Source organism: Aotus nancymaae, unplaced genomic scaffold (genome assembly GCF_030222135.1).
Source record: "Aotus nancymaae isolate 86718 unplaced genomic scaffold, 86718_ANA_hifiasm-v0.15.2.pri h1tg000041l, whole genome shotgun sequence".
In the NCBI taxonomy this organism is placed as follows: Eukaryota; Metazoa; Chordata; class Mammalia; order Primates; family Aotidae; genus Aotus; species Aotus nancymaae.
This window is the reverse complement of record NW_026988455.1, coordinates 29,560,369-29,584,428: the sequence shown is the minus strand read 5'-3', so window position 1 is coordinate 29,584,428 and position 24,060 is coordinate 29,560,369. Positions and strand designations below refer to the sequence as shown.

The following is a 24,060-nucleotide window of genomic DNA, read 5'->3' as shown; positions in this document are numbered from 1 at the left end:
TTATAAAATCTATGCACTGGGTGGCAAAAACTTCTTGCTGTTTCCCAGTATCCATCCATACTTTTTTTTTCTTTTGAGACTGGGGTCTCACTCTGTTGCTCAGGCTGAAGTGCAGTGGCAATCACTGTTCACTGCAGCCTCGACCTCCCAGGCTCAAGTGATCATCCCCGCTTTGGCTTCCTAAAGTGCTGGGATTATAGGAATAAGCCACTGTGCCCAGGCCCATCCATTTCTTTTTACACAGTTTAGCTAGTACCCAGTGCCTGTAATACATGCCACTTTCCTAACCTTCTTGGCAGTTAGTTGTGGTCATGTGCCAAAATGGAATGTAGTGGCTACCAGAGCCTTTCAACAGTTTTTTTAAGGGACTGTATCTCACTACGTTGCCCAGGCTGGACATAAACTCCCAGATTCAAGGGATCCTCCTACCTCAGTTCCTCCCCACCACCCAGTAGCTGCGACCATAGGAGCCAGCCACTGCACCCAGCTTCAACCCCTTTTTTATACTCTTATTCATTACTTCTTCAATCCTGCTGCCTAGATTAGAATGCAGACATCCAGGATTGTGAATCCAGGTTATGCTCAGAGGCAGAAGAGAAAAGGCAGGTGGATCTAGGAAACCATGGCTCACAGCTGTAATCTCAGTGCTTTGGGAGGCCGGTGGCAGGAGGATCACTTGAGCCCAGAAGTTTGAGACCAGCCTGGGCAACATGGTGAAACCACATCTCTACAAAAAATTTAAAAAATTAGCCAGGTGTAGTGGCATGCGCCTGCGGGTCCCAGCACTTTGGGAGGATTGCTTGAGCCCAGGAGTTCAAGGTTATAGTGAGCTATGATCTCACCACTATACTCCAGCCTGGGTGACAGTGAGACCATCTCTAAGAAAAACGGAAAAAAAAAAAAAAAAAAAAAAGGCCAGGTGTGGTGGCTCACCCCTGTAATCCCAGCATTTTGGGAGGCAGGTGGATCACCTTAGGTCAGGAGTTCAAGACCAACCTGGCCGACATGATGAAACTCTATCTTTACTAATAATACAAAAATTAGCCGGGCATGGTGGCGCATGCCTGTAATCCCAGATACTCGGGAGGCTGGGCAGGAGAATTGCTTGAACCCAGGATGCGGAGGTTGCAGTGAGCCGAGATCGTGTCATTGCACTCCAGCCTGGGCGACAAGAGTGAAACTCCATCTCAAAAAAAAAAAAAAAAAGAGAGAGAGAGAAAGAGTGAAGTAAGAGGAGAGGATAAAGAAGGGGGAGGGGAAAAGGGGAAGAAGAAGGAAGAGGGCAGAGAAGTAAAGGGAGAAGAGGGAAAGGGGGAAGGGAAGACAGGGAGAGGTGCAGGAAGGGTGGCAAAAGCAGAGGCCCAGAGGTTACATTGGAAACTGTTATGATGCTTTCTGGTACAAGTTATAATGTGTTTATTAACTCAAGTATGAAGTCCATGGATAGGATGGGCTCAGGCATGGAAGGAACAGCTGGGCTCTAGCTCTATAAAATAGCTACCATAACATCAAGTATTATGCTAAAAGCATTGCTCAGAGGAAGAAAAGGGACCTTCCTATATCTCTTTCTTAAAAGTGAAGAATCCTTTTCTAGAAGCTTCCCAGCAGACTTGCTATCCAGTGTCACTGACCAGAACTAGATTATATACCCATTACCAAAGCTTAATCACAGGCAAGGAGAATAAGGTGACCAGGAGTAGTAAACCATTCATGCCATACAAGATCTACTTCCAGAACTGGGGATGGAATCACCATCCCGAGTCACACAGGACAGGGACAGACACAGGACCACTACTGTGGTTGTGCAAGTTGTGTACTGCCCAACTCCAAGAGGCCTCACTCATTGTCATTTGTAAAGTTATTATGACAAGCTTCCAGCAGATGGCAGTAAATTGCTTGGGAAAAGGGTGTCTTTTCCTTACTTTTTTTTCCAAGTCACAGCAAGCAGACAAGGTCTAACAAAATCAAGATTCTGTTAGAAGGAATGTGGGGGTGGTGGTTGGAAATGAGTGCTTGACAGGTAATGAGAGTTCTGCAACAGAAGGTAAATAATCTAATTTACAGTAAGCTTTTTAAAAATTATATATGGTAAATTCTATTTTAATGAAATAATCCATTCCAGGTTTAAGAAAAATATTGAATATTTTTATTCAATTCCATTATAGTTACTCTAAAAAAACAAATTAGGGCCGGGAGCGGTGGCTCACGCCTGTAATCCCAGCACTTTGGGAGGCTGAGGCGGGTGGATCATGAGGTCAAGAGATCGAGACCATTCTGGCCAACATGGTGAAACCCCGTCTCTACTAAAAATACAAGAAAAATAGCTAGGCGTGGTGGTGTGTGCCTGTAGTCCCAGCTACTCGGGAGGCTGAGGCAGAAGAATCGCTTGAACCCAGGAGGCAGAGGTTGCAGTGAGCCGAGATCGCGCCACTGCACTCCAGCCTGGCGACAGAGCAAGACTCTGTCTCAAAAAAAAAAAAAAAATTAGACAAACAGATATCCTACATTGAAAATCATGATGTACAAAACCCACTATCATTACCAATAAAAAGTTTAAAGTGTCAAGATTGATTTTTACAAGGACAGCATTCATACATCAAAAATCTAACCTCTTTTTATACCAAATGATTAAGGTATACTGAAAATTACTACACCTCAAGAAAAGATATCAATAGATAAATTATTATTACTGACGATTAGTCACATAAGGCATAATTAGTTTTAGGAAATTTAAAGAAAATATTAAAAAGTTCCTTATTTCTGTCAACTACATGTCCACAGAAAATAAAAATATAAGCCAAAACTAAACAGACAGAAAAATGATAAAGTTGGGAATACACAGTGGTATGTCAGGAACTTTCTGTGGTTTTTTTTTTTTTGAGACAGGATCTCCCTCTGTTGCCCGGGGTAGAGTGCAGTGGCATGGCCATGGCTCACTGCAGCCTCAAACCCCCGGGGCTCAAGCAATCCACACTTTTCAGCCTCAGCTGAAAACCATAGTCGGGACTACAGCGTGTGCCACCACACTAGGCTAATTTTTAACTTTTCCTAGACATGGTGGTCTCCCAGTCTCCCTGTGTTGCCTAGACTGGTCTTGAACTCTTCTCCTCAAGCAATCCTCCCACCTTGGCCTCCCAAAGGGCTAGAATTATATGTGTGAGCCACCTCATCTGGCCTAGGAAGAATTTTTTTTTTTTTGAGACATGAGTTTAGTTCTTGTTCCCCAGGCTGGAGTGCAATGCTGCAATCTCAGCTCACTGCAACCTCCGCTTCCTGGGTTCAAGAGGTTCTCCTCAGCCTCCCAAGTGCTGGGATTACAGGCAAGTGACACCATGGCTGGCTAATTTTTTGTATTTTTAGTAGAGATGGGGTTTTACCATGTTAGCCAAAATGGTCTCGATCTCCAGACATCAGGTTATCTACCTGTCTTGGCCTCCCAAAGTGTTGAGATTACAGGCACGAGCCACCATGCCTGGCTAGGAAGTATTTTTTAAAGTGAGAATAGGTAATCAATTTCCTCATTCCTATAACCTCTATCATGTTCTTTAAGTGTCAAAGCAAAACTGTACAGATGATATGATACAAAAATGCAGGGGGTTATCTGAATCACAGCACCAAAAAAAAAAAAAAGAAAGAAAGAAAAAAAAGAAAAGAAAAGAAAAATGCAAGGGGTCTTCTTTGGATCAGTTTACACTTGAGGTCAATAATATATGCAACGTGTGCGATGAAATGGAATTCCTTTCATATCTTCCCTATGGTCACGAGCATAGTCCCATAAGTAATAATCCAGAAGAATGGAGTTGATCTCTCCATTAGGTTTTTCACCCTTTTGTTCAATAAGCTCCAGAAGACAATCCCGGATCAGCTCAACACACCAAAGCGAGCACCCTCTGATTTCCACCTCTTGCCTGTCTCCATACGAGAGCATTTCTCCTGCAAGGGGGAAAAACAGTAAGAAAAATTAATAGTCGATGATACAAAATCTACTCAGAACTTTACTGTAGAACAAAACATAGTATTTAAATAGTACTCATTTTAAAACTGTAAATCTCAGACTTTATTTATTTATTTTTGAGACAGAGTTTGGCTCTTTTGCCCAGGCTGGAGTAAAGTGGTGTGATCTCGGCTCACTGCAACCTCTGCCCCTCAGGTTCAAGTGAGTCTCCTGCCTCAGCCTCCCAAGTAGCTGGCATTACAGGTGCCTGCCACAATGCCTGGCTAATTTGTTGTATTTTTAGTAGAGACAGGGTTTCACCATGTTGGCCAGGTTGGTCTCGAACTCCTGACCCCAGGTGATGCACCCGCCTTGGCCTCCCAAAGTGCTAGGATTACAAGCGTGAGCCACCACGCCCGGCTCAGACTTTATTTTTGATAATTTAAATCATTTCAAACTGTAGGCACTGATTTTAAATTACAAATTAAATTCCACAGACAGGGGCCACATCTGGCTTGTTTGTCTCAATATTCCCAGAATCTAGCATAGCACCTTGCACATACTAGCTCCCCAATAAATATTTGATAAATGAATAAGTGATCATAAATTAAAAAATATGACTGCTAGTTATTAAAAAGATGGAATTTAAAATTGGATTTGATACCAGAAAAAAAATATTATTGCAGGCTGGGTGCAGTGCCCCACACCTGTAATGCCAGCAATTTGGGAGGCTGAGGCGGGAGGATTACTTGAGCTCAGGAGTTCAAGACCAGCCTGGGCAACATGACAAAACCCTGTGTCTACAAAAAATACAAAAATTAGCCAGGCATGGTGGTATGTGCCTGTAGTCCCAGCTACTTGGGAGGCTGAGGTGGGAGGGTCACTTGAGCCCAGAAGACAGAGGTTGCAGTGAGCTGAGATCACGCCATTGCACTCCAGTCTAGGCAACAGAGCCAACCTGATCTCCAAAATAATAAATATTTATTTTGGGAATATCTGATCCTGCAAGGTAGGCACTGGCTATGCCTTGCCACTGAGACTAGAGTAGGACTCGTGAACCAATGCCTCTAAGAAGCATGCAGATAAACGGAGCAGTCGGATGCAAACTGTAGTGAGCTAGGTAGTGTATGTAGTCCTATGCAAAGGTACTGTATGTTTCCATATTTTTTTTATGACAGAAGTTAGGAAGTTTGATTTTTATGTGAAATTTCCTAATTTTCAAGTGTTGGAAACTAATTAAAAATTGCTAACGGCACTGTTCAGGCTAAACATAACACAACTGTAAGCTATATTTGGCCTCTGATCACCAATCTGCACCCCTACACAAAGCCTTACAGTACCCGAGAGATCTTGTGATTTTAAGTAGTGTTACTTATGCCCCCTCCATCCAACTCTCCCACGGGCTTAGGCAATGGTCAGTGGAACAGGTGGGAAAAAAGCAATTAAAAAGTAAGGAAATGGGTCCCTCCATTTCCTTACTTTGCCCCAGGTGCCAGCATAGAAGCTGATACCTTCCTCTTCAGTTTTCCTGTTAATCATTTCCTCGAAATTTGACTATCAATGTGTTAAAATTGCCAAATCAACCAATCGAGTGGCTGGTCATAGAGGCAGATGCTCCCACCCAAGTAGAGCTATTAGATGAGACTGCTGCTCCAGTTCACAGCTGGACTGTAACCTTGAGGCAGAGGCACCCAGTTAAGCAGCACTCAGATTCCTGACCCAGGATCATAAATGTCTGTTGTTTTAACCACTACATTTTAGTGTAATTTGTTACACTGCAGTAGATAATAGGAGTGGGTTGAACTGTGGCTCACAGAAAGATACATTCAAGTCGTAACTCCTCGTAACTGTGAATGTGACTTTGGAAATAGGGACTTTCCAGATGTACTCAGGTGAAGATGAGGTCATACTGGATTAGGATCAGCCTTAAATCCAATGAAGGAGAGGTGAGACTCTATCTCTACAAAAAATGGAAAAAGTAGCCAGGCATGGTGACATGCACCTCTAGTAGCCCCAGCTACTTGAGAGGCTGAGGCTGAGAAGGGAGGATTGCTGAGCCCAGGAATTTGAGGTTGCAGTGAGTTATGATCATGCCACTGCACTCCAGCTTTGGTGACAGAGTAAGACCTTGTTTCTAAACAAAAGAAAAAGCATGTAAGAAAGGAACAGCATACAAAGGGACAGGAGACACAAGGGTAAGAAGGCCATGACTGGTGTGATGCAGCTACAAACCAAGGAATGCCAGGGACTGCTGAAGCCACAAGGTGCTGGGAAGAGGCAAGGAAGAATTATTCCCAAGAGCCTTTAGAGGAAGGATGGTCCTGCCAACATCTTGATTTCAGACCCCAGCCTCCAGAACTGTTAAGATAATACATTTCTGTTGCTTGAAGCCAACTAGTTTGTAGTAATTTGTTCTGTCAGCCCTAGGAAACTACAGCAACTTACAGTATGGGACAGAACATGGACTTCAGACAGAAAAAGACATTTGAGTGGACTGACAAACACAGAGTCAGGGAAGGTCATATGGCCTACATATTTGGTCTAAAAGCTGGCCCTAGAATCACAGTGAAAAGCTACATTTAGTCAAATTGCATTGTTAGTCTTTATAATTGGCCAAGCATTGTTAGTCTTTATAATTGGCCAAGTACTATGTCTTTGGTGAAGAGATGAGTTAAAGAGAGTGGACAGCTTGTGATTTTTGCACATTAATTTTGTATCCTGAGACTTTGCTGAAGTTGCTCATCATCTTTTTTTTTCTTTTTTTTTTTGAGACGGAGTTTCACTCTTGTTACCCAGGCTGGAGTGCAATGGCACGATCTCGGCTCACCACAACCTCCGCCTCCTGGGTTCAGGCAATTCTCCTGCCTCAGCCTCCTGAGTAGCTGGGATTACAGGCACGCGCCACCATGCCCAGCTAATTTTTGTATTTTTAGTAGAGACGGGGTTTCACCATGTTGACCAGCATGGTCTCGATCTCTTGACCTCATGATCCACCCGCCTCGGCCTCCCAAAGTGCTGGGATTACAGGCGTGAGCCAACCCGCCCGGTGGTTTATCATCTTAAGAAGATTTTGGGCTGAGACGATGGGGTCTTCTAAATATACAGTCATGTCATCTGCAAATAGAGACAATTTGACTTCCTCTTTTCCTAATTGAATACTTTTATTTCTTTCTCTTGCCTGATTGCTCTGGCTAGAACTTCCAATACTATGTTGAATAGGAATGGTGAAAGAGGACACCCTTGTCTAGTGCCAGATTTCAAAGGGAATGCTTCCAGTTTTTGCCATTCAGTATGATATTGGCTGTGGGTTTGTTGTAAATAGCTTTTATTGAAATGCAAATCAAAACCATATTGAGATACCATCTAACATCAGTCAGAATGGCAATCATTAAAAAATCTGGAGACAACAGATTCTGGAGAGGATGTAGAGAAACGGAAATGCTTTTACACTGTTGGTGGGAGTATAAATTAGTTCAATCATTGTGGAAGACAGTGTGGCGATTCCTCAAGGATCTAGAAATAGAAATACCATTTGACCCAGCAATCCCGTTACTGGATATATACCCAAAGGATTATAAATCATTCTATTATAAAGACACATGCACACATATGTTCACTGCAGCACTCTTCACAATAGCAAAGACCTGGAACCAACCCAAATGCCCATGAACGATAGACTGGATAAAGAAAATGTGGCACATATACACCATGGAATACCATGCAGCCATAAAAAAGGATGAGTTCATGTCCTTTGCAGGGATATGGATGAATCTGGAAACCATCATTCTCAGCAAACTGATGCAAGAACAGAAAACCAAACACTGCATGTTCTCATTCATAGGCGAGTGTTGAACAATGAGAACACATGGACACAGGGAGGGGAACGTCACACAATGAGGTCAGATGGGGGGTCGGGGGTGGGGAGGGATAGCAGGGGGTGGGGAGATTGGGGAGGGATAACATTGAGAGAAATACCTAATGTAGGAGATGGGGGAATGGAGGCAGCAAACCACCATGGCATGTGTATACCTATGTAACAATCCTGCAAGATCTGCACATGTACCCCAGAAATTAAAGTATAATTAAAAAAAGGAAAAAAAGGTTTTAAATTACTAAATAAAACATTAAAATCATGAAAAAAAAAAAGAGAGGGTGGACAGAAATCTAGGTAGGGCTTTCAAGAGCTGTCCCAGAGATACCCAGATGAGGGGAGAAGGGAAGGAATAGAAATGAAGCACATCATCAGGTTTGGAAGAACCGTTGGAAGCCAGTTAAGGAGTGTCCTACCTCACCTAGTAAGGTAGTTTTTAAAAATCAGTACACTATACTTATGTCTGTTATATTACATTTACAGTTTCTGTTTATTTTTCTCTAGTTTTGCAGTAAAATACTTTTTGGAAAACAAAATCCAAATTTTGCTTAAATGAACTAAGTGGCAGAAGAATTTGTCTACCCTATATCAAACTAGCTAAGGATAGCAGAGTACCCTTTTAGAAGCACGGAATAGATGGAGGCAGTAAAGGCTGCCAAAAGAGATTGGAAAAGAGCCTCTGGAGTTGAAATAAATGGGAGAAGAAAACTCTGACATCTCTGTACAACTATGCTGGATGATCCCGTCTCACTAGGGTTTTTCTCATAGTAGCAGAGACAATTAAGTGCTATAAAAACTCAGAAGGAGATGCACAAATCACTATAAGCGAGGACAGAATTTGAGTAAAGCCTCTGTTTATGTGTAGGAGTTGAATTGATAAAAAGAAAATTTGGACAACAGAAATCATGTAAGAGAATGCTCAGAGATAGGAATGAATAGTGTATACATATGTGGGCCAAAAAAAAAAAAAAAGACAGCTCGATATGGCCATATGAAAAATATTGATTGTCCCTTTTAAAGGTATCCAACGATTAATGACACTTGACATGAGCATTATGAAAAAAAAGTAGTATGTTCTTTTTCAAATGAGGAAAAGAAGACAAAATAGATTGCCCAAGGCAGCATAAAAACCCAGTAGAGCCAACCATAGAAATAATGGTACCTTTATATTCTGTGTTATTCTTGGGGAGATTCAAATCTACTTCACAAGAGGAATTTATTCAATCATAGAATCTACTTCTCTTAAAAAATACATAAAGGGCCGGGCGCGGTGGCTCATGCCTGTAATCCCAGCACTTTGGGAGGCCAAGGCAGGCGGATCACCTGTCGAGAGTTCAAGACCAACCTGACCAACATAGAGAAACCCTGTCTCTACTAAAAATACAAAAATTGGGCCGGGCGCGGTGGCTCACGCCTGTAATCCCAGCACTTTGGGAGGCCGAGGCGGGTGGATCACGAGGTCAAGAGATCGAGACCATGCTGGTCAACATGGTGAAACCCCGTCTCTACTAAAAATACAAAAATTAGCTGGGCATGGTGGCGCGTGCCTGTAATCCCAGCTACTCAGGAGGCTGAGGCAGGAGAATTGCCTGAACCCAGGAGGCGGAGGTTGCGGTGAGCCGAGATCGCGCCATTGCACTCCAGCCTGGGTAACAGGAGCGAAACCCCGTCTCAAAAAAGAAAAAAAAAAAAAAAAAAAAAATACAAAAATTGGCCGGGCGTGGTGGCGCATGCCTGTAATCCTAGCTACCTGGGAGGCTGAGGCAGGAGAATTGCTTGAACCCAGGAGGCAGAGGTTGCGGTGAGCTGAAATCATGCCATTGCACTCCAGCCTGGGCAACAAGAGCAAGATTCTGTCTCAAAAAGAAAAAAAAAAAAAAAACATAAAGGAGCCAAATGCAGTGGCTCACACCTGTAATCTCAGCACTTTGGAAGGCTGAAGTGGGAAGACTGCTTAAGCCCAGGAATTGGAGACCAGCCTGGGCAACATATTTTGAGAAATTAACATGAAAATCATATGATTTCTTTTCCTCATACAAGGAAATGTTTAAAATACAAAAAGCTAATTTTCATACAAAATTTTCAACCCAATTTACCTATGCTTATAAATCTTAAGGCTCCTAGTCTTGACATCAATAATCATAGCCAATAATGGTGAATAAGCCTAGAGAAGTAAGTGACTTGTGCAAGATAACCCAGTGCAGACCTTGGAGTCTCTTCACTCAAAATCTGATTCATATTACCTAACTTTCAGCCTATCCTTCATATCACCATGTAGTGTGCTCTTAAGCTTAATTAACACTCTTCAAATACTATACCTGATGAACTGTCAGTGTTACATACTTTCATGAAACATAAATTTAGGTTTCATTAGGCTATGAAATTATAATGTTAAATAGCACAGTTTTCTACAATATCCACATTTCACAGTGTAAACAAAAAGAAAAATCATTTTCTCCACATTTTGTCTTTGCATTTCCTTTCATATACTATGAACAATGAACAGTACTTTTTTTAAAGTAAAAGAGATCTTTATAAAAGAAACCAAACCGAGACTCAACAATTCACAGTATAACAAAGAATGATTAAAGCTGCAAACCTTTGAGAAGCTTCTTCAGTAGTTCAGCAGAGTATTTCAGGGCTCCAAGATGAGCAAGAATCTGAGGTAATCTATAATCAGCAAACATGGTGATACTGGAGATGTCCTTAAAGCAGCCATCTCCTTTTCCTTCCAATACACTCCATGTATCTGCTACAAGGATTTGGGCTCGTTTGTAAAAAGAAACTCTTTTCCCCTGATAAAGAGAATATAAATGTTATCTGTAATCTCAGCACTCTGAAAGCTTTATATATGCTACTTTTTAAAGGTGCAGGTTGAAACATTTTTAAAAAGGAAGAATAATCTTACTTGGTTGGTAAGAATTTATAGATTGACTGGGCGCCATGGCTCCCGCCTGTAATCCCAACACTTTGGGAGGCTGAGGTGGGCAGATTGCTTGAGCCTAGGAGTTCAAGACCAGCCTGGCCAACATGATAAAACTCTACTAAAAATACAAAAATTAGTCGGGTGTGGTGGCAGGTACCTATAATCCCAGCTACTCAAGGAGGCTGAGGCATGAGAATTACTTGAATCCAGAGAACAGAGGTTGCAATGAGCTGAGATCACCACACTGCACTCCGTCTCAAAATAAATAAATAAATAAGAATAATCATCCATAAACTCAGGTCTGAAGAGAACCACAAGATTCATTTTTAACTGTTTCCTTTTAGATAATATGATTAATTTGTTTTATAGATAAAGACATTCAACGATCAACAGCTAGAAAATGATCAAATTTACCAATTTTGGAAATGGTCAAAGTTGATATGTAAGTCCAAATATGAAAATAAAATAGCCACACCAGGTGTGGTGGCTCACGCCAGTAATCCCAGCACTTTGGGAGGCTGAAACAGGTGGATTACCTGAGGTCAGGAGTTCAAGACCAGTGTGACCAATATGAATAAACCCTGTCTTTACTTAAAATACAAAATTAACAGGGCATAGTGGTGCATGCCTGTAATTCCAGCTACTCTGGAGGCTGAGACAGGAGAATTGCTTGAACCTGGGAGGCAGAGGCTGAGGTGTGCCGAGATCACTCTACTGCATTCCAGCCCAGGCAACAAGAGCAAAACTCTGCCTTAAAAAAAAAAAGAAAGAAAATAGCCAATTATATTTATATATAGAAAAGACAAATTTAACCAAGCATTATAAGGTAGCGGGTTATAATTTAACTCAAAAATTCTAGCCAAGTGTGGTGGCTTACACCTATAATCCCATCAATTTGGGAGGCCGAAGCAGGAGGATTGTCTGAAGCCAGAAGTTCAAGACCAGCCTGGGTAATGGTGAAACCTCATCTCTACAAAACACAGCAAAATCCCATCGCTACCAAAAAAAAAAAAAAAATTTTTTTTTTTAATTACCCAGGCATGATGGTACATGCCTGTAGTTCCAGCTACTCACCAGGCTGAGGCAGGGGGATTGCCTGAGCCTGGGAGGTAGAGGCTACAGTGAGCTATGATCACATCACTGAACTCCAGCCTGGGCAACTGAGTAAGACTATCTAAAAAAAAAAAAAAAAACCCTCCATAAATCTACAAATGCAAATCAGCCTAGACTATGAGATAATTACAATCTACTACTAGTCCCAATGGTAATAACCTTAAATCATGTTTTATAAATGTTTATCACTATTACAAGCCTCCAAAATATATCCTCACCACCTTGGAGGAGAATATTTTAACGAGTAAATGACATAAACAAATATGAGACTAAAATTTTAAGGAAAGGCTCTATACAAAACTTCCTTAACATGATACTACAGATTATTTTGTTTACCAAGAAAACTCCAATGATACTATCAAAATAAGAAATAACGTAATATTGCTTAACCTTAAGACATGCCTTTTGCAACAGCTCCAGACCTACTTTTATTATACTAAATAAATTAAAACTTCTAAAGCTACATTTAAGAAAGTCAGAATATGTTTTCCAGGGCAAACATACATGCTCATTTTCTGATGTGGTGTAATGTCTTTAAATTAAATTGAGGGGCTGAAGGATCAAATCACAATTTAAAACATTCCTACATTATGCTACACCCTATATTCCCAAACCTATCTAAATATGACAACTAAAAAAAAGAATATATATATATATGTATATATATATGGTTTCAAAATACCTATGGCTGGGCACAGTGGCTCATGCCTGTAATCCCAGCACTTTGGGAGGCCAAGGTGGGTGGATCACCTGAGGTCAGGAGTTTGAGACCAGACTGGCCAACATGGCGAAACTCCATCTTTACTAAAAATAACAAAAATTAGCTGGGCATGGTGTTGAGCAACTATAATCCCAGCAACTCAGGAGGCTGAGGCAGGAGAACCACTTGAACCCAGGAGACGGAGGTTGCAGTGAGCTGAGAACAAGCCATTGTACTCCAGCCTAGGCAATAAGAGCAAAAAACTCTGTCTGAAAAAAAAAAAAAAAAAAAATATATATATATATATATGATTTAAATATGACAACTTGGCAATTGTTCCTCTATATACACTGGATTTATATATGGCAACCAGGTTTCTAGTTCAAATCTAGTTTATAAAACAGCAAGACTTATAAGACTCAATTTATAAATGTCTATCAAACACAATTACTACACCATAAAGTTTATTATAATAGGTAGAAGCCATTATCTGCTATTTTTAACAAGAGTCATAGAGCAAAAATGAAAAAAACCTAGGAATCAAACTTATATAACAACCCACAGAGGGGAAAAAATAATAAAAATAAAAATAACAAAATCAGTGCTAGCATCTAAGAAAACATAAATTTTCATGTGACTGCTGTTTCCATGGTAGTAGACTAGTCTATATAAATAATAGGTTATAATAGATATAATATTTTAAGATTAAAAAAGGACAAAAAGATTTAAGTGAGGAATCTAAAAATAAATTCAAATAATCTATAAAACATTTTCTTAGTAAGCTCATTATGGTTTTAGAAATCAAATGATTTTTATAATCAAATTCTGGATCTCTAAAATATTAACTGGTATCACTAAAAATACTAGCAAATCTCCAAATAACTGTTCCCTACATGTTTCATGATATTGCTTTGTGACTAAATAGTTTCTAAACAGTACCTTTATAAAATAATTGTCAATAAAAAGCTCTATGACCATGAGTTAATTTTTTTGTTTTTTTTTTTAAGACAAGGCCTCACTGCCGCCCAGGCTGGAATTCAGTGGCTCGATCACAGCTCACTGCAGCCTTGACTCCCTGGGCTCAAGCAATCCTCCCAACTCAGCCTCCTGAATAGTTGGGACTACAGGTGTGCATCACCAAGCCCAGCTAACTTTTTTGTTATTTTGCAGAGATGGGGTTTCACCACGTTGCTCAGGCTAGTATTGAATTCCTGGGCTCAAGTGATCCACCTGCCTTGGCCTCCCAAAGTTCTAGGATTACAGGGAAGAGCCATCACACCTGGCCAGTTAAGTTTTCTGAAAAAATTTTTCCATAATTTTATCATGAATAATAGAAAGTTCAAGGACTACAAATACTTAAGAACAACACAGGCCCAGTACAGTTGCTCACACCTGTAATCCCAGCACTTTGGGAAGCTGAGGCTGGCAGATCACCTGAGGTCAGGAGTTCAAAACCAGCCTGGCCAACACGGTGAAACCCTGTCTCTATAAAAATATAAAAATTAGCCAGACATGATGGCAGGTGCCTGTAATCCTAGCTACTTCGGAGTTGAGGCGGGACAATCACTTGAACCCAGGAGGCGGAGGTTGCAGTGAGCTGAGATTGTGCCACTGCACTCCAGCCTGGGTGACAGAGCAATACTCCATCTCAAAAAAAAACAAAGGCCAGTCGCAGTGGCTCATGCCTGTAGTCCCAGCACTTTGGGAGGCCAAGGCTGGCAGATCACCTGAGGTCAGGAGTTTGAGACCAGCCTGGCCAACACAGTGAAACTCCGTCTCTACTAAAATACAAAAAATTAGCCGGGCATAGTGGTGCGTGTCCCTAATCCCAACTACTCAGGAGGCTGAGGCAGGAGAATTGCTTGAATCCAGGAGGTGGAGGTTGCAGTGAGCCAAGATCACACCACTGAACTCCAGCCAGGGCAACAGAGCAAGACTCCAGAGACTCCATCTCAAAACAGACCCACCAACCAACCATAAAATGTTATCTATTGAAACATCAAAAAACTTATGTTCTTCATATGTATTTATCAGTATGTCACAGTAACAATAAGAAAGTCAATTTGTTAATTAGAACTTTTACAAAGTTACTGCATTACTCTAAATCAGAGTAAATGGAAGAGCTTAAAAAATAGCTCTTTCGGCCGGGCGCGGTGGCTCAAGCCTGTAATCCCAGCACTTTGGGAGGCCGAGGCGGGTGGATCACTAGGTCAAGAGATCGAGACCATCCTGGTCAACATGGTGAAACCCCGTCTCTACTAATACAAAAAATTAGCTGGGCATGGTGGCGCGTGCCTGTAATCCCAGCTACTCAGGAGGCTGAGGCAGGAGAATTGCCTGAACCCGGGAGGCGGAGGTTGCGGTGAGCCGAGATCGCGCCATTGCACTCCAGCCTGAGTAACGAGAGCGAAACTCCGTCTCAAAAAAAAAAAAAAAAAAAATAGCTCTTTCACCTAGATCAGGATCTTTGAGGGTGGTGTTTAGAAATACATTCAAATTTGAAGCCTTCTAAGTGATTCTGGGGCACAGCCAGGTTGAGAAATCACTCATCTAAATCTGTCTAAATTAAAAATTGTCAACTTTATTAATCTGTTCATGTCTAAAAATGAATGATAATCTCAGTAAATATACATTAAAAACATATGACTATTTTGTGCAAATTGTTTATTTTCATTTATTTTGGGGAAAGGACAAGGTCTTGCTCTGTCTTCCAGGCTGGAGTACAGTGGAACAATCATAGCTCACTGCAGCCTCCACCTCCTGGACTCAAGCAATACTCCTGCCTCAGCCTCCTGAGTAGCTAGGAAAGGACCACAGGCATGCCACCACGCCTGGCTAATTTTTAAATTTTTTGTAGAAATGGAGTCTCGCCATGTTGCCCAGGCTGGTCTCGAACTCCTGGGCTCAAGCAATCCTCTTACCTCAGCTACCCAAAGTGTTGGGATTACAGGCGTAAGCCACCACACCTAGCCCATTCTGGGGATTTTTCTGTAAAACTGTATTTTAGAAACGAGTACCCAAGGGAAATGGTTTCTGTACCAATTTTCATTTAAAATATATCAGATTGGCTGGGCATGGTGGCTTACACCTGTAATCCCAGCACTTTGGGAAGCCAAGGCAGGAGGATCACTTGAGGTTAGGAGTTTGCGACCAGCCTGGCCAACATGGTGAAACCGTTTCTACTAAAAATACAAAATTAGCTGGGCATGGTGGCAGGTGCCTGTAATCCCAGTTACTTGGGAGGCTGAGACAGGAGAATCATTTGAACCCAGGGAGGCTGCAGTGAGCCAAGATCCCGCCACTTCACTCCAGGGTGAAACTACATCTCAAAAAAAAAAAAAAAAAAAATCAGACTTAAAATTAATCTATATTTTGGTACATTTTTTAAAAATTGAACTTTTCAGCTAGGCAAAACCAAAGCACTGTGCTATAAATGAAATTCAGCAAATGTTTGCTAAATCAGTATTATAATCTACAAAAAAATTTACTCCTTTCATCCACAAAAATAAAAACTCATGACAACTTGAAAGTAAGCAAACTACATGGTGTCCTGAATTCATTCCACCCTGAAGTCACATTAATCTATCCCTTCCTTTACTACAACTGAACTGATTCTACAATACATAGACTATTAGTTACGTGAATGGCAGCTGGATTTTTTTTTTTTGAGATGGAGTCTCACTCTCATCACACAGGCTGGAGTGCAACAGCATGAACTTGGCTCACTGCAATCTCTGCCTCCTGTGTTCATGTGATTCTCCTGCCTCCGCCTCCCAAGTAGCTGGGATTACAAGCGTCCACCACCACGTTCGGTTAATTTTTGTATTTTCAGTAGAAACAAGAGTTTTACCATGTTGGCCAGGTTGGTCTTAAACTTCTAACCTCAAGTGATCTGTCTGCCTCGACCTTCCAAACTGCTGGCATTACATGTGTGAGCCACCACACCTGGACAATTTATTTTTTATTTAATTTTTTTGAGATGGAATCTAGTTCTGTCGCCCAGGCTGGAGTGCAGTGGCATGATCTCAGCTCACTGCAACCTCCATCTCCCAGGTTTAAGAGATTCCAAAATAATCTGGCGAAAAAAAAATCCAGGTGTAGCCTGGGAAGGTGTAACAAAATGATCATCATTTTACAAGTGTATCTATTTAATTTCTTTGTGCCAAAAAAAAATCGTTCAAGTATACTTTATGAAAAATAAAACACAGGCTGGGCGTGGTGACTCATGCCTGTAATCCCAGCACTTTGGGAGGCCAAGGCGGGTGGATCACGAGGTCAAGAGATTGAGACCATCCTGGTCAACATGGTGAAACCCCATCTCTACTAATACAAAAAATTAGCTGGGCATGGTGGCGCATGCCTGTAATCCCAGCTACTCAGGAGGTTGAGGCAGTAGAATTGCCTGAATCCAGGAGGCGGAGGTTGCAGTGAACCAAGATCGCACCATTGCACTCCAGCCTGGGTACCAAGAGCGAAACTTCGTCTCAAAAAAAAAAAAAAGAAAGAAGAAAAAGAAAACACAACATATATATACAGTACATTTAACTTTGCAAGAAATACTTTTTTTTTTTTTTTTTTGAGATAGTGTGTCGTTCTGTCTCACCCAGGCTGGAGTGCAGTGGTGCAATCTCAGCTCACTGTAGCCTCCACCTCCTGGGTTCAAGCGATTCTCCCACCTCAGCCTCCCAAGTAGCTGGGATTAGAGGCACGCACCACCACACTTGGCTAATTTTTGTATTTTAGTAGAGACGGGGTTTCACCATATTGACCAGGCTGGTCTCAAACTCCTGACCTCAGGTGATCCACCAGCCTCGGCCTCCCAAAGTGCTGGTATTACAGGAGTGAGCCACTGTGCCCGGCTAGAAATACTTTCTGTTAGGAAGAGTTTAGCATACATTCTGATCTTCATCCAATAAAGTAAACTTTTTGAAGTACTAAACAGACCTAATTATCCATAAGGAGAACATTACATGGAGGGTTCCACGTTTTTTAGGTTTGAAATATTTTAAAAGAAAAAAATACAAAAGAATGAAATACACTGATTAGAAAAATGTAAGAAATGACTTCAAAACTACCGGATTTTGTTACTGTTTATTCCACAAGTTTTAAGTTTTTAAGTTTTTATTCTCAAAATGAGTTCTGGAAGTAAAAGAGTTAACTCTGAGATGATTAAGACCTCTAAAATCCCCAACAGAAGCAACTCACCCCGAACAGAGTCACATCTCTATAAGAAGGAAAACTTTCAACGACCAGGTGCATTAACTTCTGTGCACTATTCTCACTTTCTCTGACGCAGTTAAGAAAAGAGCCACCAAACTTCTCTAGCAGAATTTTCCCGGTTTCATTGAGAATCCGATGCCTCTCTTCTATTAAAGGCATGGAAACGTCTGTGTCAGAACGAAGTATATTTCGAACCTGATCAACAGTCACTGTAGCGTAGTATGAGGCACTAGTTATTGGTATCCCTTTAGTGAAAAAATAAAATTCAGAGGATCAATGTCATACTTTTATATTCATTAAACCCTTGCTTTCACAACATGTAATTAATATGAAACCAAATAAGTGTTATAGAAATGCACTGAAAGTGGATGAATAAAAAAACAAAAGCAAAACTCTCATTTGCTACTTGTCTGTACTTATTCACCCATTTCTAACTACTGCAATATTATGTCAGGTTTATTCTGAGTAAACCGCTTTATAAGATCAGTCCTTTTGTTTCTTCAGGTGTAATTCAAACGGCATTCTTTACAAAATGACTTTTATACTACGGTAACTTTCATGCTGAGATGATAAATATTAACATCATTTCCCACTAAAATCCTTCCCTTTTCATACTTTTATTTTAAGCAGTAGGACTTGCAATGAAGAACTTCAGGTTTGCTTCCCATTATTCCATCTCCCAACCCGCTCCTTGGAAGCCTGCTCCTTGGAACCCCCCTATACCACCCCCACCAAGTAAATGGAAATCTCAAAGGCTGTTGGGTCCCACGGCGAGGATGGCACCAACCTTCGTCGAGGGCTCTGTTAACGGCGGCGCACAGGGACCAGTACCCACTGTACGTTCTCCCTCTGTACCTCACCACACACTTGTGCTCGTCCTGCTCCGACCAAAAGGAGAAGTTGAGCGTATCTGTCACGAACACCCAGTTGACTGCGGCCTCGTCGGCCGCCCTGGGATTCAGCTCATGAAGGGCTTTCCACCCCTCCACGCGCAGCTCTAGCCCCGCAGCCTTGGCCAGCAGCAATTCTGCCACCCTCCGTACGCCTCCGCTGTCGATAAACACATCCCGACTGTTTTCTGCAATGAATTTAGCGGATTCCCTGGGATTTAGGAGCCCGTCCATTGCCTTTTGGGACTCTGCGGGCCAAACTCTTTTCCCTCCCCAGGCGGGTCAAGGTCCAGGGTCCCTAGGCGCCTTGCGCTCCTACCAACCGCGAGATCACAGGGCCTAAACTGGGTCCCGCCCTACTAGGGAGTGGCACTGAGAAATTAGTGCAGCCGCGCTCCCTGATTAAGAAACCGAACACGCCGCGGGGCAGAGCTGGGGGCCGAGGCGGCAAGCACTTCCGGGAAAGCGGCCTAGTTCACGCCCTCTCGGGCGCGCTCCCACGCGCCGCTTCCGGTTCCGAAAGTCTGGAAACTGCCAAGGGTCCGGCCCTTACAGGCCGTGAGTTGCTCACCGTGGGAGGTGCCTGGCTTTGCCATCTTGTGCGTTTCCCCACCCACTTCAGACAGGTGGGACTCGAAGACGGCGGCTTGCCGCGGTGGCCTGGGTCGCGGTGGCCTGGGTCGCGATGCCCTCACCCGGCTCCCGCCCCTTTCCTTTCCTGCGGCTTGGGCAAGACGCCTAGGCAACGCCCCACATCCGGGTTCCTGGGCCTCGAGGAGCATTATGGCGGTAGATCTGTGTGCTGAGGACTGAGCCACCTCCAGACTGGAACATGAGGCGGCGGTTCCCCCGTCTCCAAGCCCCAGGGAGTCTGCTTTTTTTTTTTTTTTCCAGTGAGTACCTGGCCCGTTTGGCCGAACGAACGTTTAGGATTAGTTGGAAGGTTTGGAGAAATAGATGAGGAAATAAATGTATTAAATTGTTAAATTAACTTTGTGTGCCTGACAGTGTACTTAAGTACTAAATCTCACCTAGGCTGGGTCATGACAAAAGCGGCTATAGTGATAACGCTTTGGCAAGTGAAGCTGAGTGGTTCGCTGATTAGCCTCAATCACAGCAATGGTTTGGGCTGGGATTTAAACCTTTGATAATTGAGCCCCCTAAACCGAGGGCACTTTATGAGCCAATCACCAGTGCCAACCATTCTGGTCAGTCAGGTAGTGACTGTATCAGTGGCCCCACTGAGAAAACATGAAAGATAAGGAAATAAATGTCTCACAACTGCAAACTTTAAAAAGTACCTTATATTAGGAGAGAGGTGTAGAAGCCAATTTAGCGATGATCCAAATTTGCCTGGTGATGAAGTATTAGTATAAAGGTATGCATTTTTATTCCCTTTTGGAGACTTAAATCTCTATGGATAACAACGTTCACAGCTTTGAAAATCATCTATTAAAAATAAACATCAGTACTTATCTTTAGTTACAGAAAAATCTCTTCCTTGGATTTTTGGAGGATTTGGAGCTTTTAAATTTGTTTGTTTGAGACAGAGTCTCACTCTGTCTCCCAGACTGGAGTGCAGTGTCGCGATCTCGGCTCACCGCAACCTCCACCTCCCGGGTTCAAGCAATTCTCCTGCCTCAGCCTCCCGAGTAGCTGCGATTACAGGCGCCTGCCATCACTCCCAGCTAATTTTTGTATTTTTAGTAGAGATAGCGTTTCACCATGTTGGCTAGGCTGGGATGGTACTCCTGTCCTCAGACAATCCACCCACCTCGGTCTCCCAAAATGCTGGGATTACAGGTGTGAGCCAGCGCGCCCATCCCCAATGGAGCTTTTAAATTGGACAGCTGTTACTCTAGAAAAGCAGATCTTCATCCCTCCAGTTTCTTCATTTTGGTAAGAAAAAGGAACTTTAAAAAAAGAGAGGAGGGCCAGGCGCGGTGGCTCACGCCTGTAATCCCAGCACTTTGGGAGGCCGAGGCGGGTGGATCACGAGGTCAAGAGATCGAGACCATCCTGGTCAGCATGGTGAAACCCCCGTCTCTACTAAAAATACAAAAAATTAGCTGGGCACGGTGGCGCGTGCCTGTAATCCCAGCTACTCAGGAGGCTGAGGCAGGAGAATTGCCTGAACCCAGGAGGCGGAGGTTGTGGTGAGCCGAGATCGCGCCATTGCACTCCAGCCTGGGTAACAAGAGCAAAACTCCATCTCAAAAAAAAAAAAAAAAAGAGAGAGAAAGGAACTTTAAGGAACTTTAAGCACTCCACTATGATACGTTTTCCAGAAAAAGTCGCTGGTACATTAATACAGTTGTTAAGGAAATGTAAGTCTGTTGGCTTGGGATTTTTCCTTTCTACTATAGCACCTAAGTCTTGGGAGATGAATTGATTTAGCAAGGAAATGTAGCAACCTACAAAAGAATACAGAAGGGTAAATAAGACCATTTTCTCTCACTGAGTTTTATTGATAGGAAAAAATCAAATGCTGACCAGGTGTGGTGACTCACGCCTGTAATCCCAGCTCTTTGAGAGGTAGAGGTGGGCAAATCACTTGAACGCAAGAGTTTGAGACCAGCCTGAGCAACATGGGGAAACCCTGTCTCTACCAAAAACACAAAAAATTAGATGGGTGTGGTGGCGTGTGCCAGTGGTCCCGGCTACTGGGGAGGCTGAGGTGGGAGGATACTCTGAGCCCAGCAGGCAGAGGTTCCAGTGAGCTGAGATGGTGCCAGTGCACTCCAGCCTTTGAAAAGAAGTGAGACCCCTATTCCCCTTCTCACCCAGAAAGTCAAATTCCTATCTATGTTCAAGGTATTTATGCACAAGGTAGTATGCACAAGGATACAACATACTTCCTTCACTCAACGTTGAAATAAACTGTGTGTGTCTGAGATTTTTGTTTTTGGTTTTTTAAGTGTGTCTACAAGATGCTGAGAATACAAAAAGTGAGTTGAGCTGGCCGTGGTGACTAACATCTATAATCCTAGCACTTTAGGAGGCCAAGGATCACTTGAGCCCAGGAGTTCGAGACTAGCCTGGGCAACATGGCAAAACCCTGTCTCTACCAAAAAAAAAAAAAGCCAAAATTAGCCAGGTGGCGAAGCCTGTAGTCCCAGCTACTCCCAGAGGCTGAGGTGGGAGAATCCCTTGAGTCCAGGAGGCAGAGGTTGCAGTGACTTGAGATCTCATCACTGCACTCAAGCCTGGGCAATGTGCTGTCTCAAAAAAAAAAAAAAAAAAAAAAATGAGTTCGTCACCTACTTAACGTGGTTTTCCTGCCTTTTCCTTCCCAACAGATTCTGTGATACTGTTCAGGACCCCTCTCTCAACCACAGTCCCTTGTAGCTTAGTTTAGCATCCTCGGCCTCAAGAGTAGTCTGGACTGGTAATATCAACCTCTTGCAAGCAACTGAATTAGGTTTGTGCATGTTTCCCAGTTCACCTCAATGAGTTGCAAGATTTGCAGAATGCTTGCAGAGAAGCTTTTCCTCACTGTTAGAGGAAAACTTCCAGAAGTGATTCAAGCTCCCTCTGGACCTGATTGAACTTGGATGTAAGGCCTGGAATTGCTGCAGTCCTTTTGGTGGCAACCTGAGTTTAAAGTCAAAACATGGGGAAGGGCAAGACCAAAAAAACAGAAATAAATGGACTTTAGTAAGGGGATTACATCAATTTTTCAATCTGTCCTACTTTTGGATCTTTAGTTGTGTGAGTTAATAAACTTCCTTCTAGTTTAAAGCCGTTTAAGTTGGGTTTTCTGTACTTCAAATGAAAGTAATATTTATTTATTTATTTATTTATTTTTGAGATGGAGTTTCGCTTTTGTTGCCCAGGCTGGAGTGCAGTGACATGGTCTCAGCTCACTGCAAGCTCTGCCTTCTGGTTTCAAGCAATTCTCCTGCCTCAGCCTACTGAATAGTTGGGATTACAGGTGCCTGCCACCATGCCCAGCTAATTTTTTGTATTTTTTTTTTTTTTTGAGATGGAGTTTCGCTCTTGTTACCCAGGCTGGAGTGCAATGGCGTGATCTCGGCTCACCGCAACCTCCGCCTCCTGGTTTCAGGCAATTCTCCTGCCTCAGCCTCCTGAGTAGCTGGGATTACAGGCACACGCCACCATGCCCAGCTAATTTTTTGTATTTTTAGTAGAGACGGGGTTCCACCATGTTGACCAGGATGGTCTCGATCTCCTGACCTCGTGATCCACTCGCCTTGGCAGGTGTGAGCCACCGCGCCCGGCAATTTTTTGTATTTTTAATAGAGACAGGGATTTCACCATGTTGGCCAGGGTGGTCTTGAACTCCTGACCTTGTGATCTGCCCTCCTTGGCCTCCCAAAGTGCTAGGATTACAGGTGTGAGCTACTATGCCCTGCAGGCATAGGCTTTTGAAGAGATGGTGATGACCTCTAAATAACCTCTAAGCTTGCATTTTAAAGGTTAACAAAGGAGGAAGGCATGATCAATGATGTGTCCATATAACTTTTCCCCCCTTGAACAGTATCCAAGTTAGATTATTCCAGTAATCAAGAGAGTCATCATTTTTGATTAGCTAAATTACACGTCAAGCTCTTGGCAACGATTATTGCTGTATCTTCTATTTTCTATGATAGGCTATGGCAGGTACTTAAAAGAAATGGAGGGTTGGCCAGGTGTAGTGGCTCATGCCTGTAATCCCAGCACTTTGGGAGGCTGAGGCGGACCCATCACTTGAGCTCAGGAGTTTGAGACCAACTTCAGCAACATGGTGAGACCCCATCTCTACAAAAAATAAAAATAAAAATAAATTAGCTAGCTGTGGTGGCATGTGCCTGTAGTCTCAGCTTCTCAGGAGCCTCAAGCAAGAGGATTGCTTGAGCCCAAGAGGTTAAGGCTGCAGTGAGCTATGTTCATGCCACTGCACTCCAGCCTGGGCAACAGAGGAAGTTACAAAAGTTGCCTAGAGACACCTCTTATTTTTACTTCTCCTGATATACTGCAAATGACAGACTGAATGCCCAAGAAGCCATAGCAGAAAAGAGATATGGTTCACTATGGTGTAATTTTTCTGTTCCTTTTCTTCTTGATTTATCCATATCTAGTATTTAAGATTGAGCACTTCCTTGAAATTCTCCCTTGGCTTGCAGGGCATTTATATTATCCTACTTTTCTTAGGGCCATTGAAGGCTCTTCCTACTCTCTCCTTACTGAGTTTGGAATGTTTCATTTATAGGATATGACTTAGGGATATAATGGAATCTTTCTGTGAAAACCATGGCTCTTAAATGCTTCAATTTCTGATTTAAAATATTAAATTATAATGGAATAAATCTATTGTTTCCCATTATGTATCAATAACATTATTACTGCAGTTCAAAACCAATTAGAATTTTTTGAACCATATTTAGCTTTTAATTTGTGAAGTCA

General features: G+C 42.5%; 1 protein-coding gene across 1 annotated transcript; it reads right to left on the bottom strand.

The window, feature by feature from the left end:
• Positions 1–2,668: 2,668 nt before the first annotated feature.
• QNG1 (Q-nucleotide N-glycosylase 1) lies at positions 2,669–19,087 on the bottom strand. The gene is made up of 4 exons (XM_012472133.2): positions 18,552–19,087; positions 17,750–18,009; positions 10,405–10,600; positions 2,669–3,933 (listed from the first exon to the last, which is right to left on the bottom strand). The coding sequence occupies exons 1-4, from the start codon at positions 18,886–18,888 to the stop codon at positions 3,701–3,703; spliced, it is 1,026 nt and encodes a 341-aa protein (XP_012327556.1). The 5' UTR covers positions 18,889–19,087; the 3' UTR covers positions 2,669–3,700.
• Between the last annotated feature and the right edge of the window lie 4,973 nt (positions 19,088–24,060).